This window comes from Gopherus flavomarginatus, chromosome 3, assembly GCF_025201925.1.
Source record: "Gopherus flavomarginatus isolate rGopFla2 chromosome 3, rGopFla2.mat.asm, whole genome shotgun sequence".
NCBI lineage: Eukaryota > Metazoa > Chordata > Testudines > Testudinidae > Gopherus > Gopherus flavomarginatus.
The window spans coordinates 116,799,115-116,814,144 of record NC_066619.1 but is presented as its reverse complement, the minus strand read 5'-3'; the positions used below and the strand labels follow the sequence as shown (position 1 = coordinate 116,814,144).

General features: G+C 43.2%; 1 protein-coding gene across 1 annotated transcript in view; it reads left to right on the top strand.

Moving 5' to 3' along the window:
* The first annotated feature begins 1,168 nt into the window (after window positions 1-1,168).
* MOB3B (MOB kinase activator 3B) overlaps window positions 1,169-15,030 on the top strand; it is a 91,464-nt gene continuing 77,602 nt past the window's right edge. Inside the window, exon 1 of the mRNA XM_050943236.1 lies at window positions 1,169-1,738. Within this exon, the coding sequence (XP_050799193.1) occupies window positions 1,321-1,738 (418 nt within the window). The 5' untranslated portion in view covers window positions 1,169-1,320. The remainder of the gene's footprint in view (window positions 1,739-15,030) is intronic.

The window sequence follows — 15,030 nt, the reverse complement described above, 5'->3', positions numbered from 1 at the left end:
CTATGCATATTTGAAACCTTTTATTGTATTTGAATAACACTCTGCATGAAGTGCCCCCTCTCTAGAGATTTATTCGTAAAGCCCTTAGTTGTTTCTCAAGAAAAACTCCCATTAAACTAGCCACTAACCACCACATCAGCTGTTAGTATGCTTCATTTACTTATGATGGTAATCCCTGGGCACACATACATAGAACACAGTTATGGAAGGAATAATTTCTCCCTCAGACAGACTAACTATGAAAACCATAAATGGTGTCCTGTCAGACCTATTCAGAAAACACACCACAAACAGTTGGGGACCAATATGTGTAGCATTCCCTTGTGGAGAAGTCCTATAGAATTTTATAGAAAGTGACAGTCTTTTCATAGATTATTTTTTTTAAACCACACTATAGAATTTAATAGAAAATTAAGACTGCTGTAGAGTTACACAGAAGAGTTCAAAGGAGCAATATAAAGGATGTTATTCTCTATTTATTCTACACATTTTAAGAATTATTTCTATACACTTGTATAGATTTCATCTCATTAAATCCTATAGGATATGTACAATGATTAGGTTAACTAATTAAAAATACAAAGTTCAGCAAATACTGGAAAAACATACTTGTAATCTATAAACACAGAAAGGAGAGTGTGGATTTATAATTAAGATATTGTATCGATACTGTGTGTTGTTTATGAACAATTAGACACCACAGCTGAGATGCAGTATTACTCTTGGTTACATTTATAAATAAAGAGACTTGATCACTGTAAAATTAAGTGCAACTAAAAGGGATGTTCCCAAATTATGGATGCAATAAGAGCCTGAGAATGTGTTATAAATGACATGTTTTGTTCCCCTTTTGCTGGTGACTAGTGATTTTGAGGGCCTCAGGATTTGGGTGCCCAACTTGAGACATTTTAAAGTGGCTGGGTATTCAGGGCATGCTGAAGATCAGGCCCTTTTAAGGGTTCTCACAATGGGCACTAAAAAATGGAGGCACTCAAAATACCTGGTCACTTTTGAAAATTTTCGGTGATCTCTTTTGGAAATTTGCTTTTCAGCTCCCTAAAAGTATGTTTCTCATGGTTGTGAGCATGATGATAAAACAGTAGCAAATTGACAAGGCCAGAACTGGGCTTAACACTAACATACCTTTCCATGTCTTTAGGAAATGAGGTCTTCTGGGCTTTCAAGAGGAAGAACTGGTGGACTGCATAGACATTGACAACAATTTGTGTGACGAGAGTGGGACCTGCAACAGGAAAGTCTTCGCTTTGGATATATACGTTAAATCTTCACCAGTTGCTAGAGGGCAGAAAATTACCAGACATGTCCATAGCCCTCAAGCAAGTTTTTAATAAGGACAAGACCTTCCGTCCCAAACGCAAATTTGAACCTGGGACCCAGAGGTTTGAGCTCCATAAACGAGCACAGGCGTCGCTGAACTCAGGAGTGGACCTGAAAGCAGCTGTGCAGCTGCCCAACGGAGAAGACCTAAATGATTGGGTGGCAGTTCACGTGGTTGACTTTTTCAACAGGATCAACCTGATCTATGGAACTATCTGTGAGTTCTGCACAGAGAGGACCTGCCCGGTGATGTCTGGGGGCCCTAAGTATGAGTACCGGTGGCAGGATGACTTGAAGTACAAGAAGCCCACTGCACTGCCAGCACCCCAGTATATGAACCTTCTCATGGACTGGATCGAGGTGCAAATCAACAATGAGGACATATTCCCTACTAGTGTGGGTGAGTCCAAGCAAAGCCTAGAGCCACAAACCGTATTTCACTCTGTGTGCCTGGAATGCTCCATTTCTTTTCCTAATAGTAATGGCTCTTGAATTCAGAGTGTTAGACACTTGAGTGCTGCTGAGGAGGTGTCAGGCATTCCACAGGAGTAGCACGTCAAAAGATGAAAAGTTAGCTTGCTTTTTTAAAAAAAAAATATTTAAAATCTTTTCCGCCTAGCCACTCATCCTTGGTAAGCCACTTAGCTTAATTATTTAGGGGTGGCAACAGCAAGGGCAGCAATACCGTAGATACCTATCTGAACCTTCCCTCCCTTGCACCTTAAGTAGCCGTTGACACGTATACAAAGTGAGCATTAAAAGCTACCTAATCAGAATACTGATCGTGGCAGTTTACATCCACTTCGCTAAGGTGGAAATGGCTGTGCACAGTGCAAGACAGTGGAGAATCAGGATCATAGTGTGGACTGTTATCCATGGTCCCTTTGCCTCCATGAAAAGAAGAAGAGAGGGAAAAGCAAGCAACTACTTCTATGGAAGCAAAAAAATCCAAATCGTGTCTGTGCCCAAGTCTTTATGACGGCGACTGCTGCTGCTAACTGTGGATGCTACATTTTTCCTTAGTCACTTTTCAAGGTAGAACTGCACTTTAGAGGAGTTTTTGATTTAACAGTTTCTTTTTATTATTTCTAACTTGTTGCAAATCTCAAAGCTGTGTGATTATCCTAAGGGATGAGGGAAGGTTGTGTTTATCAGCGTGAGGTTCAGAAAAGATCTGGCTTGATTGAGGTAGAGTAGCGACGGGAGGGTGATACTGACATCAAGTGGTTAGAAGATTATTCAGGCTGGCGTAGTTTAGAAGGGTTTGTTAGGAGGTGAGAGCATGCAGCGAGATTGCAAATATCAGTAAGCTCTGCTGACCTTTGGATTGCCTACTGTCCAGCTCTGATCATCATGTGAGTGGGCAGACTTGTTGTGGGTTTGTGTTCCAGAGATTTGTCCCTATTCCTTTCCTCTCGTTGCACATCAGTATGAAAGGTGGTGGTTACAGGCTGTAACCTAAACTCCTCCAGTTCATCGCACAGCAGGAAGAAGACAGGTTTCAAAGGAAGCTGTGCCTCATTTTATGGGCAGCCGGAAGTGGTTTTGATTTCTCCAGGTCTCCTTGATTTTTGAACTGTCACTGAAATGTATGTGGGCTTTGTTGTACCGTGGTTGTGTGACGGCCTGTTGCAGTGTTTCACTTCCCTTTGGTAATATCAGTGACTTTGTTTATATGTGCAGAAAATATTTATGGTAAATTCTGTGGCTTTGGGAGAGGCAGATAACATGTTGACAGCTTTATTGAACCAACAAAAAATCTATAATACCCCAGCTTTCAGCTCTAATAATCTCCTTCTTTGGAAGAGGTGACTGGAGGAAAATTTTGTCCTGAAAGCTTGTGAATTATGAATTATTTGTTAGTCCAATGAGAGGAATCATCTTGTTATCCTTGTCTACTTTGTTGTTAAATTCCCAAAGCCTCTTTGTTAATAAAAGCAGTTAGCTGGTTTCTAGGAGGTGGATTCCCCACTGCCTAGTCCAGAGTGAACCTCTCAGAGCTCTGTGGGAAAGTGCCAAGTCCTGTCATTTTCAGTCCATTCTGAAATGAAAGTCAAACAAAACAAGGGGATCCATAATACCCCTCTGCCAGCTTCCTCCTCCCAGCAGCCGACTCCTGTTTGTGTATTGTATCAGGTGAAGAGAAAGATCTGAGAGGGGAAAGAGGCTGCTGCCCGTTGTATCGCTCTGAAAGTCTGAGGTGCCGAGCACAGCTCTGATATAAGTGGGATTGGCCAGTGCTCAGTCTCTCTCTCGATCCTAGTGGCATCATGGGAGCACAGCACAAAATGCACCTGTTTGCTTCACTATCGACAGAGTGGGATGGTGAAAGTCAATGAGGATTTAACACGTGCTGCTGCTCCTCTGGTGGGTCTGCACTTTGGTCAAGTGTGAAAGGTAGAGGGCAGGAGGCAGTGGTGATCAGAGGGAGAAGGGAGCGATGGCAGTAGGTAGCCCTCCCACACCACTGGGAGGTGAGGAAAGAGAGGGTAGGTCAGGACTGGTCGATGTTTGTCAGAAGTAAGGATGGTGAAATGAGGCTGACATCACTGTGCTTGTGCAGCCTAGACCTTTCATCAGTAACGTGAGCTGGGGGACCTGACCTGCTTCTTGCCCCATAGCACTGGGCACGGAATTTCAGGTAATGGTGGAGCAGCTCCATGCCACCTGGATCTTGATAATTTGGCCAGGAAGGCAGATCACTTGTGGGGTGAGTTATAAGGAGCACAGTGCCAATTCACAGACTAATTTTCATCACTCATTCACACAATTGACTCTTTTCTGCTTCTACACATGGTTACACACCTCTGAGACATAGGCACTTCAGGAGGAGATTTTATGGATACCCTACTGAAGCATTATTGAATAATAATGCCTTTTTCTTAGTTTACCAGAAATATTTCCTGCTCTGAGTACATCTGTACACAAGTACCATGCAGTGTTGACTGCAGGCACTAGTTTATGGTTTGGATTGGTTGTTAAGGTTTAGATTTTGGATGCCCAACGTGAGTGAACTTAGGTGCTGACATTTAGAAATGCAGAGCATCAGTTGACTTGGACAAGAGTTACAGATGCTTGCCACCTCTGCAAATCAGGCCCTACGCATCCCAAGTTAGGGACCCCAGGTTCATAGCCCAGTGAAAGTCTGGACCTAAGTGTTGCCATGTGAGGCAGTTTTGCCTTAGAGGTTAGAGCTGATGCCCAGGCATCAGAACTTTTGGGTTCCATTCCAAGATCAGTTAGTGACTCCTTGGGAAACTTTTCTGTGCCTCAGTTTCTACATATGGAAAATGGAGATCATTGCCACCCAACAATTAATGTATTGCTTGGAAAGCTCTTGGAATAATAGCTGTGCTTAGCTGGCACATTCCATCCATGTTCTGCCTTTCACTGTCCTCACTGTATGAGACAGAATCTTTGGGACAGTGCTGTGCCATGGTTGCTACCGGAGCTGGCCCTGGACCAAATTGTGCCCCAGTTAAGGAGTGTGTTTGGCGCCTCCCCCTTCTATTGGTTAAACTTTTGAATACCTTACAGCACTCCAGGCGAATCGCCTGCCTCTAAATCTGGCCCTGGTTGCTGTGTCTGAGTCACAGCCCGCCTGTGCGTGTTCTTTTTTCTATTATCTCGATTCTCCTTATTTTCATTCTGAAAAATTAATCACAGTGGAATTCCAAATGCTCATTCCTTGAAGCAACTGAAATTGATTACAAATGGACATCTGAGCAAAAGAGGTTTGTCTGTGCCATGCAGTATTGTTGCTACTGCAGTAGTTTTAAAGCACAGCGAGCATAGTTATACTTCTTTTTAAGCTGTCTTTACGCTGCAGCTACCTCTGTGATTGTAAAAAGGAGGGAGAAAAGGGTCTGCAAAAATAAACTTTGCATCGTAAAAGTCTGGCTGTTAATAGAGGGATTAATTTACAGCTGTGCATCTCTGCAGTGCACAGTCCCCCATTCCTTTAAAAAACATGTGTCCTTTGTACAGGATTTGAGCTGCCATTTCCATTAGCAAGTGAATTTACCTAAGGGAATCCAGAGAAGGATTTGTAATGGCAATCCATAAAAACTGTACACATTTCCAAAACTGATCCTATTAAATAACACCCTCTTTAATTTTATATACATCATGCAGACTATTTAGAGTAGGATTTCCATAATTGCTATTAAACACAGCTTTTACTGAAGAGCTACTTGAAGGAGTTGAAAAATAATTTCAGGAGGGCCAGTCCTGTTGGATTTCTTTTTGTTTCGGTTTTGGGTGTTTTCCTTTCCTTTGTGGATAAAGAAACTGTAACTAGGAACTGGGTGAGTTAAAATGAGATTGTTACCGAGTTATAACACAGACATCTGTATATATTTACTCTCATCCCTGGGCCCCCATTAGGGTCAGTCTGTGTGTTTCCTGTGGTCTATGACCATTTCCTTCTGTGCTTTCTGCAGTCATTCTTAGCCATTCATTTGCTGATCTCACAGTCTCTCTCTCTCTCCCTCCCTCCCTCCTGCTAGCATCTGCTGTTGCTAACACACAGGAATGACTGGATGATGAGAGCAGAACCTGGTATGGGAATGGAGGTGCTGATAGCAGAGTGCTGAGTGGCTAACAAAACCACTTGGCTGAAGATAAGGCACACATCCTTCTGACAATGTGAAGCCTTAAAAGGTCTCTTGTGGTGATAGCCTCTTGCTGTGAAGAGCAATTTCCTTAATTTTTCCGCACTGTTCTCAGTTTGTTTGAATTTTTGTGAAGTGAGATTATAGCATGTCCGAGGCTAACAGTTCTAGAGACCCAGGGTTGCCCGGGGGGGGAGGCAATTTGCCCTGGGCCCCTGAGGGGCCCCGCGAGCCCTGGCCCGGCGGTGGTCCGGGTCTTTGGTGGCATTTCGGCGCTGAGGGGCCATTCAGTCGCTCCGGGACTTTGGCAGCATTTCGGCAGCGAGAGGCCCTTCAGTCGCTCCGGGTCTTTGGCTGCATTTTGGTGGCGGGGGGCCCTTCAGTGCTGCTGAAGACGCAGAGCGACTGAAGGGCCCCCCCGCCACCGAAATGCTGATGAAGACCCGGACCGCCGCCGAGTCACTACAAGCACTGCAGCTCCCCTGCTTTGCCCCAGGCCCCCTGAATCCTCTGAGCGGCTCTGCTAGAGATTGAAATTATATAGCCACAAATTTCAAGCTCATTGCATTCCCCTGATCATATGCCTCAATCCTTGCCTATAGGATTTATATCTGTAGTGTGAAAGAGAGTTCAGTCTCTGGGCCCACTCAAGGCTACTGTGTTAAGGTCATCAACACTGGTTTTGATGGTGTTTTTTATTTTTTTTGGTAATTTTTTGATTTTCCTAATTAAAAAAAAAAACCAGACAGTGAAAAGTGCAAAAAGCTAAATGGTTTCCAGCTTGTATATGTTTCCAAATACCACACGTTGCATGGGATTGCCAGCAGAATTCTAGAATTATGCAATTTTATGACTTGTCAGAGCTGCAAGGCCAAGCAACACAAAGCCAGACAACATGAACATAAACATGTTGGGGGGGAATAACAGTAATAAAATAGGAGACTACGGACATGAATAGGGAGAGGCAGGGAGGGTGGGAAGTCGGTGGAGGGAAAATGAGAAAAGGTTTGGTGGAATGGCTGTTTTGAACCATCTCAACTTTTTTATTATTAATGTTTTTTTATATGCAACTGTATCTAGAAATGGGGTTTAAGTTTTGTAGACTTCGTGTCATTGCTCTCTGTGGCGATAAGTCAGACATGTCTGAATACCGCTGCTCTATTCTGGACATAAACCTGTTCTTTCCTTTTGGTAAACTCGTGCTTGGCTGATTGCAGCCCTGAAGAACTGGTCTTTGTGATAGAGTTAAACCCAGGTTAGCAGGTAGATAACCCAGGATATAATTTTCAGCTGAGGTTTGGCTGCTGAAGCCTATCACTATTGCTGTGAACTCCTCTCCAGTAGAGACCAACTCATCTTGTAGGCCCTCAAAAACCATCATGTGGCACCAACTTTCAGTGACTGTCTACCCATGCTGGATTCAGATTGATTATTTAGCAACCAAAGACTCCATACCCTCTTATGTATCTCTTGGACCATCCAGTTTTTTTTTCTTTTTCCCCCTCCCCTCCGTATGATCTTTGGTCAGCAGGTAAAAGGCATGGTGAGCATTTTTATATTCGAGGATCAGGAAATAGTATATCCTGGGAACAATTGCAGTTTTTGGTGAGTTGCAGTTTTCATCTTTGAGAGCAATTAATTACAATATGCTGTGTGTAGACAGTGCTGGGAGGGAAACTAGGTAATCTAACAGCAGTTTGATGATGTGCACATTGTGTATCCAACTCCTGCACAAATTGAATTAAATTACCGATGGTGGTTCTCCCCTACCCGGTGGAGCCTTACATTGGGCATAATTATTTTTCATTTAGATTTTGATGGAGAAATGTTTCTCTTCGAAGAGTCACTGAAAAAAATATTCAGATTCATAGATTTTTAAGGCCAGAAGGGACAGTTATCATCTTGTCTGACTTCCTGCATAACAAAACCCAGAGAACTTCACCAAGTGACTTTGCATCAAGCACATAACTTGAAATCAGAATTCCATATGAGAGATGGTAAGTTCTGGTAGATTGAACACGGGCTGGGAGGCAAGAACTTCTGCATCATAGTTCCAGCACTGATAAGTTATTTAAGTGGTGCTGTAAGTTACACATTGGGTATAAATTGATCAGAAACTGGATAAGTACTAAAGGAGCACCAATTTGGCATTCAGTGGAAGTGCAAAGTTACTTATGCTTGAGGCCTTGTCTAAACTAGAGTTTGGAAGGTGTTAGCTAACACATGTTAACAGCCTATTGTAGCCAATTCTGTGTTAAAACTGAGGCTCCTCCCTAGGCTTTCACTTGATCAGTTTAACACATCTTAAAAGGTACACTACCCTGTGTACACTAGAGTGTTAATGCATGGTAGCTAACACTTTCCAGATCCTGGCATCAATCAGGCCTGAGAGGTGAGGGAGTGGTATAGTATCCTATGGGAAAAGTTCTGTAGAATGTCATATGGGTGAAACCAGGAATCCTAACAGACATTCAGTAGGGTTTGTATAGTTTCTTTTTAACCAACACCAGGACTTGTATATGGCCTCTTTTGATCTTACCAAAGCCTCAACTCTGTCAGCTGTGAGGCTCTGTGGAAAATCATGTCAAAGTTTGGCTGCCCAAGCAAATTTATCACCATTGTAAGACTCCTCCAGGACCAGATGACTGCCTCCATCCTGTGCAGTATTTCTGTTCTTGTGCTGGTTGCCCCCTGCTGCTCAGTACCTGAAATGCTGCAGCTCAGGGTTGCTTGGCAACAGACTTTTTAACACTTCCTAACTAGTTTTTCCCGTTGAGTTAGAAAAAAAGAAAAAACCCTTTCATTTGCAAATGTGTTTTGTTGGTGTAGCTGACTCACAGTTGGAGTTCTTTTGTTTAACAAAAGACCCTAGTTAAACTTAATGTCTTTGCCTTCAGGCAGTCTCTCTGCACAACCAGAAAGGAGAAAAGAAAAAAAAAATTGTTCTGGCTGTAGTTTTAAAACCCCCCTTCTCTCTGTTTATAAGCAGCTAGCAGAGAAAAAAGAAAAATAATAATCTTACTTGCTTTTGCTTTTAACTCACTGGCTTTTGGATTCTGATCCGAACGCTGCACACCATGTCATGGTATAAATACCCGACTCTGAACCTTAGCGTCCAAAAGATGGGGTACCAGCATGAATCCCCCTAAGCTTAATTACCAGCTTAGATCTTGTAGCGCTGCCACCAACCAAGACCTACAGTGCCTGGTACACTCTGGTCCCCTCAAAACCTTCCCAGAGGACCCCAAGACCCAGACCCCTTGGATCTTACACAAGGAAAGTAACAAACTTTCCCTTTCCCCCACCGTTGCCTCTTCCAGGCTTTCCCTCCCTTAGTTACCCTGGAAGATCACTGTGATTCAACTCCTTGAATCTAAAAACAGAGAGGAGTGCACCTTGCCCCCTCCTCTTTACCCCTCCCCAAGAGGTAATACAGATTCAAGCTCCGTGAATCTAAAAAAAGGGATTCCACCTTCCCCCCCCTCCCTTCTCTCTCCCTGTCTCCCACCAATTCCCTGGTGAGTACAGACTCAATTCCCTTGAGCCTCAACAAGGGGAAAAAATCAATCAGGTCTTAAAAAGAAAAAACTTTTATTAAAAGAAAGAAAAAAAGTAAAAGTTGTCACTGTAATTTAGATGGTAAATGTTACAGGGTCTTTCAGCTTATAGACACTAGAGAGGAGCCTCCCCCCAGCAAAATACAATTTAAAATACTTCCAGCAAAATACACATTTGCAAATACAGAAAACAATCAAAAGACTAAACTCACCTTTTTCCTGGTACTTACAAAAATTAGAACAGAAGAGATTTTTTCAGAAAGATTGGAGGAATCGGCTTACATGTCTGGTTCCTCTCAGAACCCAGAGAGAACAACAGCCAAAGAAAACACACAAACAAAGACTTCCCTCCACCGAGATTTGAAAGTATCGTGTCTTCTGATTGGTCCTCTGGTCAGGTGGTCCAGGTTCATGCCTGTAACCCTTTACAGGTAAAAGAGACATTAACCCATAACTATCTGTTTATGACAGTGTCTACCTCTGAGCCCTTTGTCATCCGAACTGGCATAAAAAAAGGTTGTATACTGGCACGCACCCTTTTGTCCATTTTTTTAGCATCTATGAAAACATTAACCCAATACCTTCTACCACAGGGCATTGGCATCCAATATCGAATTGATGGCAACCTCTTCAACCTTTCTCATCTCCGTGCCAGAACTAAAGTAATATTGGCAACAATAACCGAACTCTGGTATGCAGATGATTAATGCTGTAGTTGAACACTCAAAGGAGCATCTTCAAATAGCCCTTAATTGCTTCTCTGAAGCTTACGAAAGCCTAGGGCTAACTCTGAACATCGGCAAAACAAAAGTTCTCCACCAGCCTGTGCCTGGTCAATCATGAGACCCAGCAAGGAAGATCTACGTTCATAAAGAAGAACTGGAAAATGTAGAATACTTTGCCTATCTTGGCTGCCGTCTCTCACAGAGGGCAGACATAGATGTTGAGATTCAGCACAGAATCCGCAGTTCCAGCCTTGCTTCTGGCAGACTGTCTCGTCAGGTGGGTGTTCAACCATCACAACATCAGAACACACTAGACTTTTAGTTTATAAAGTGGTGGAAATCCCAACTCTCCTCTGTGGCTGTGAGACTTGGGTAACCCACAGAAAACTCCTGAAAAACCTAGAATGCCAGCATCAGCTCTTTCTTCAGAAGATCCTCAACATAAAGTGGGAGAGTTGTTGCACTAGTGTCAGTGTCCTTAGAGAGGCCAACATCTACAGTGTTGAGGCCCTGATTATCCAGCACTAACTGAGGTGGAGCGTGCACTGTGTGTGCATGCCTGATGTACGCCTACCAAAACAACTGCTGTGCACCCAACTCACCAAAGGAGAAGGGAAATAGGGAGGCCAAAAGAAACGCTTTAAAGACACTCTCAGGATAAACATCAAGAGATGTGGCATTAACACCAGACACTGGGAGACAGCAGCTCAGGGTAAGGATAACTGGTGAAGACTTGTCCACTTCTCAAGGTTCCTCTCCCACTCTGAACTTTAGGGTACAGATGTGGGGACCTGCATGGACACTTCTAAGCTTAATTATTAGCTTAGATCTGGTAACACTGCCACCATCCAGAAATTTCAGTGTCTGGATCACTTCCTGTCCCCCCAAAACCTTCCCCTCCCTGGGCAGCCTTGAGAGGCTTTTTCACCAAGTTCCTGGTGAACACCGATCAACCCTTTGGATCTTAAAACAAGGAGAATTTAACCATCCCCCTCCCTCTATTCCCCCCCCCCCCAATTCCTGGTGAGTCCAGATCCAATCCCCTTGGATTCTAAAACAAGGAAAAATCAATCAGGTTCTTAAACAGAAAGCTTTTAATTAAAGAAAGGTAGGTAAAAATCATCTCTGTAAAATCAGGATGGAAAATACTTTACAGGGTAATCAGATTCAGCCTTAGGTTGAAAGTTACAGCAAACAGAGGTAAAATGCTCTCAGCAAAAAGGAACATTTACAAGTTGAGAAAACAAGAATAAGACTAACACGCCTTGCCTGGCTATTACTTACAAGTTTGAAACATGAGAGACTGATTCAGAAAGGTTTGGAGAACCTGGATTGATGTCTTGTCCCTCTTAGTCCCAAGAGCGAACAACCCCCAAAACAAAGAGCACAAACAAAGACTTCCCTCCACCAAGATTTGAAAGTATCTTGTCCCCCCATTGGTCCTCTGGTCAGGTGTCAGCCAGGTTTACTGAGCTTCTTAACCCTTTACAGGTAAAAGAGACATTAACCCTTAACTATCTGTTTATGACACCGCTATTGAGGAAAATTTCCTTGCCCTGGTTGCAGAAAAATGCCAGGAAAGAAAGGAAAGACCGTTGTCACGCAGCAACCACAGCCCAACCCTGTCTTCCACCACCACCTGCAGCATCTGCCAATGAGCCTGTGGCTCAAGGATCGGACTCCTCCGTCACCAAAGGACCCATGAAAAATAAAACCTGTGAAAGGAATCGTCCTCGACCTCGAGGGATCGCTGAGGAGCATTTTAAGACAGGGATGTGATTCTCTATTAAGTCACATAGAATGGTTCAAAAGGTCTGTAGAATAGTTACAATTGTTGATTACTTTTTCAGTAGCAATATGAGTCTTTTCCAAATGAGCAGGAAAGCAGTTAACAAGAGAGTATAAGTTAAAGTCCCTTGTGCTTTAGCTCCTCATCTGTTTATGCCAAGGCTGGATTTGGTTTAAAGAAGAACGTTGTTTCATAGTCCATTTCCTCCTCACCCTTTGATCTTCTTCCCACCATAATCCCTGCACTCTCACTTGCACATACCCTTTTTTTGGCCTTTGGTACAGCACATTTGTTGTTATGGAAGTGACAACGATGTTAAGGCTGTTGGGTAGTGTTAAAAAGAGTAATGACCCACATGATCAGCTCCAATAACAACTTTTGGGGAAAATCCTATAGAATTAATATAAAAATCTTTGTTTTGCGGCTGTTCTATACAGTTTAATAGAGAATTGTAACCCTACTGTTGAATCCTACAAAAACAAAATACCAAGGATTTAATTCTCGATTAAATTTGACTGGTTTTAAGGGTAATTTCTATAGAACCCAGTTCTTTTCTTCTTTAGGATCTCAAGAGAGGGGATTAGCAGCATTCAAATAACCAAGTCCAAATTAGTGATCCTATAAATAGCTTCAGAAGAGGCTTGGTGTAAATCTGACACCACTGGCAAACAGTCAAAGCAAACACTCATTTATGGTGTAGTTCACAGTTTCCTGGTGGTGTCCACAGTCATATTGTGGGTTATCTCTCATCTTCCAGGAGTGTATGAGATGACAGCATCTGCCATGCAATGTTCTGAAAGGGTTCAATATGGACCATTGTTTCCAGGGTAGGCTGAAGCCTGAAAGGTATTTTGTCGGGCTGGCAATCAGTTGCTTGTCTGAGATGTTAGCTTATCCCAGTATTCTTTCCACGTGCATCAGGGTTGAGTGAGAGCGCTTTAAGAGCTTTAGTCCTGTTAAATTACATTAATACCTTATCGGTTTAATCCCTATTAAATTACATGGGAATTTCCAATAAGGAAGAATTGGCTTCTTTAAATAATAGAATTTATTAATTTAACAATTTCCATTTGGCTATAAAGGATAAACTAAAACGAAAGACATAAAACATATTGTATGCCCGTGTCTTGTAGGCTCTCACCCTATCCTGGTACTGGTTATTAATTAATGGCCTGAGTAAACAGCTGTGCCCTGGACTTTGGTGGACTACTAGGGGAAGCTAGTTCTATATCGCAGCAGAGTATCCTAACTCTCTGGTCTGGGAAAGCATAGGTTTCTCCTTCTCTGTTTGAGAAGTGAGAGAGGTTAAAAGAGGGAGATTGATTCTGCACTCTTTGCCCTGCATGAGTGATGAAATCAACAGGGCACGGACAGGTATGTGGTCATTGCATCTCTCCAGTCATCAGACCACATCAAGTTTGTGTGTGTGTGACACACTCACACACTCATGCCCGTCACCCCAATCGGGGTATGGGCCGCCAACCACAGATCTCCAGAGTCCTCTATCCTGGGCCATTCGCTCTAGCTGGTTCCAGGTATAGCCCATTTTTTTGCTATCAGCCTGAAGGTCGCATCGCCAGGTGTTTCTTGGACGGCCTCTTTTCCACTTGTCTTGAGGGTTCCACCGCAGTGCCGGTCTGGTGATGTTAGTTGGCTGCTTACGTAGTGTATGTCCTATCCAACCCCACCTTCTCCTTCTGATTTCTTCCTCTGCTGGGAGTTGACAGGTCCTCTCCAAGAGGTGGATGTTACTGATGGTGTCTGGCCAGCGGATCTGGAGAATCCTTCTGAGGCAGCTATTAATGAAGGTCTGGATCTTCCTGATGGTTGTTTTGGTTGTCCTCCAGGTTTCAACTCCATACAGTAGGACTGATTTCACATTAGAGTTCAACAATCGAATTTTTATTGCCAAAGACAGCTCTCTGGAGCTCCAGATGTTCTTGAGCTGTAAGAAGGCTGCTCTTGCCTTACCAATCCTTACTTTGATGTCTATGTTTGTGCCACCCTGCTGGTCGATGATGCTACCTAGGTAGCTGAAGGACTGCACTTCTTCCAGGGGGCTTCCATTCAGTGTGACTGGGTCATTGCTGATGGAGTTAATCCTAAGGATCCTGGTCTTGTCCTTGTGAATGTTGAGGCCAACCTGTGATGACGTGGCTGCCACTACGTTGGTCTTCTCTTGCATCTGCTGTTTACTGTGCGAAAGGAGTGCAAGGTCGTCAGCAAAGTCCAGGTCATCAAGCTGGGTCCACAACGTCCACTGGATTCCGTTCCTACGCTCGTAAGTGGATGTGTGTGTGACAATTGCAGAACATTTCTGCTCTCAAGGAAGGTTTTGAGGCCCTGCCGACCTAGGTTATGTGTCAGTCTCCACCACCCTGTTTTTTTGTTCCTGTTGTTCAGATGTCTCTGCATAAAGATAAACTAACTCACAAACTTTAAAAAAAAAAAAAAAAAAAAAAAAAAAAAAGACAGTTGCCACCTCCTCCAGTGGGCTAAGAAGCATCCCACTAGCCCCCTCTGGATAATGAACAATGCAGTTTACAAGATAATTAGAAGCCTGGCCTTTTCACCACTTCAGCACCTATTTTCTGTAGCTGATTGTTCCTGGGAGCAATTTGGGTCCTTGTTTTTAAGTGTTACATAACATACATTAACTACCTCAGGCTCTGTGCCTATGAAAGAATAAGGACCAAAGCATAGAAGTAGTCTAGACAAGCTCCAGGCCCAATCTCTCTTAATTTCTTTGGAGTAATAGTGATCACCATGGCGTCTTACTATCACCCATTTCATCTGTCATGCCATTTTAATCACAAGCGATTGCATTGCTCTTTTAGTTAGTAGCTAATGCCAAGACTCAAAACACTGCCTAATTTTGAGTTTGTAAGTATCCAGTGTGGAAACAGTGCAGTTCAGAACACATTGGATGTTCTGTAGGAATCGGATATTGTGAGTTTTAAGCGACTAGCTAGTGTACAGGTACAAGGTCAGAAACAGGACAGCTTTGG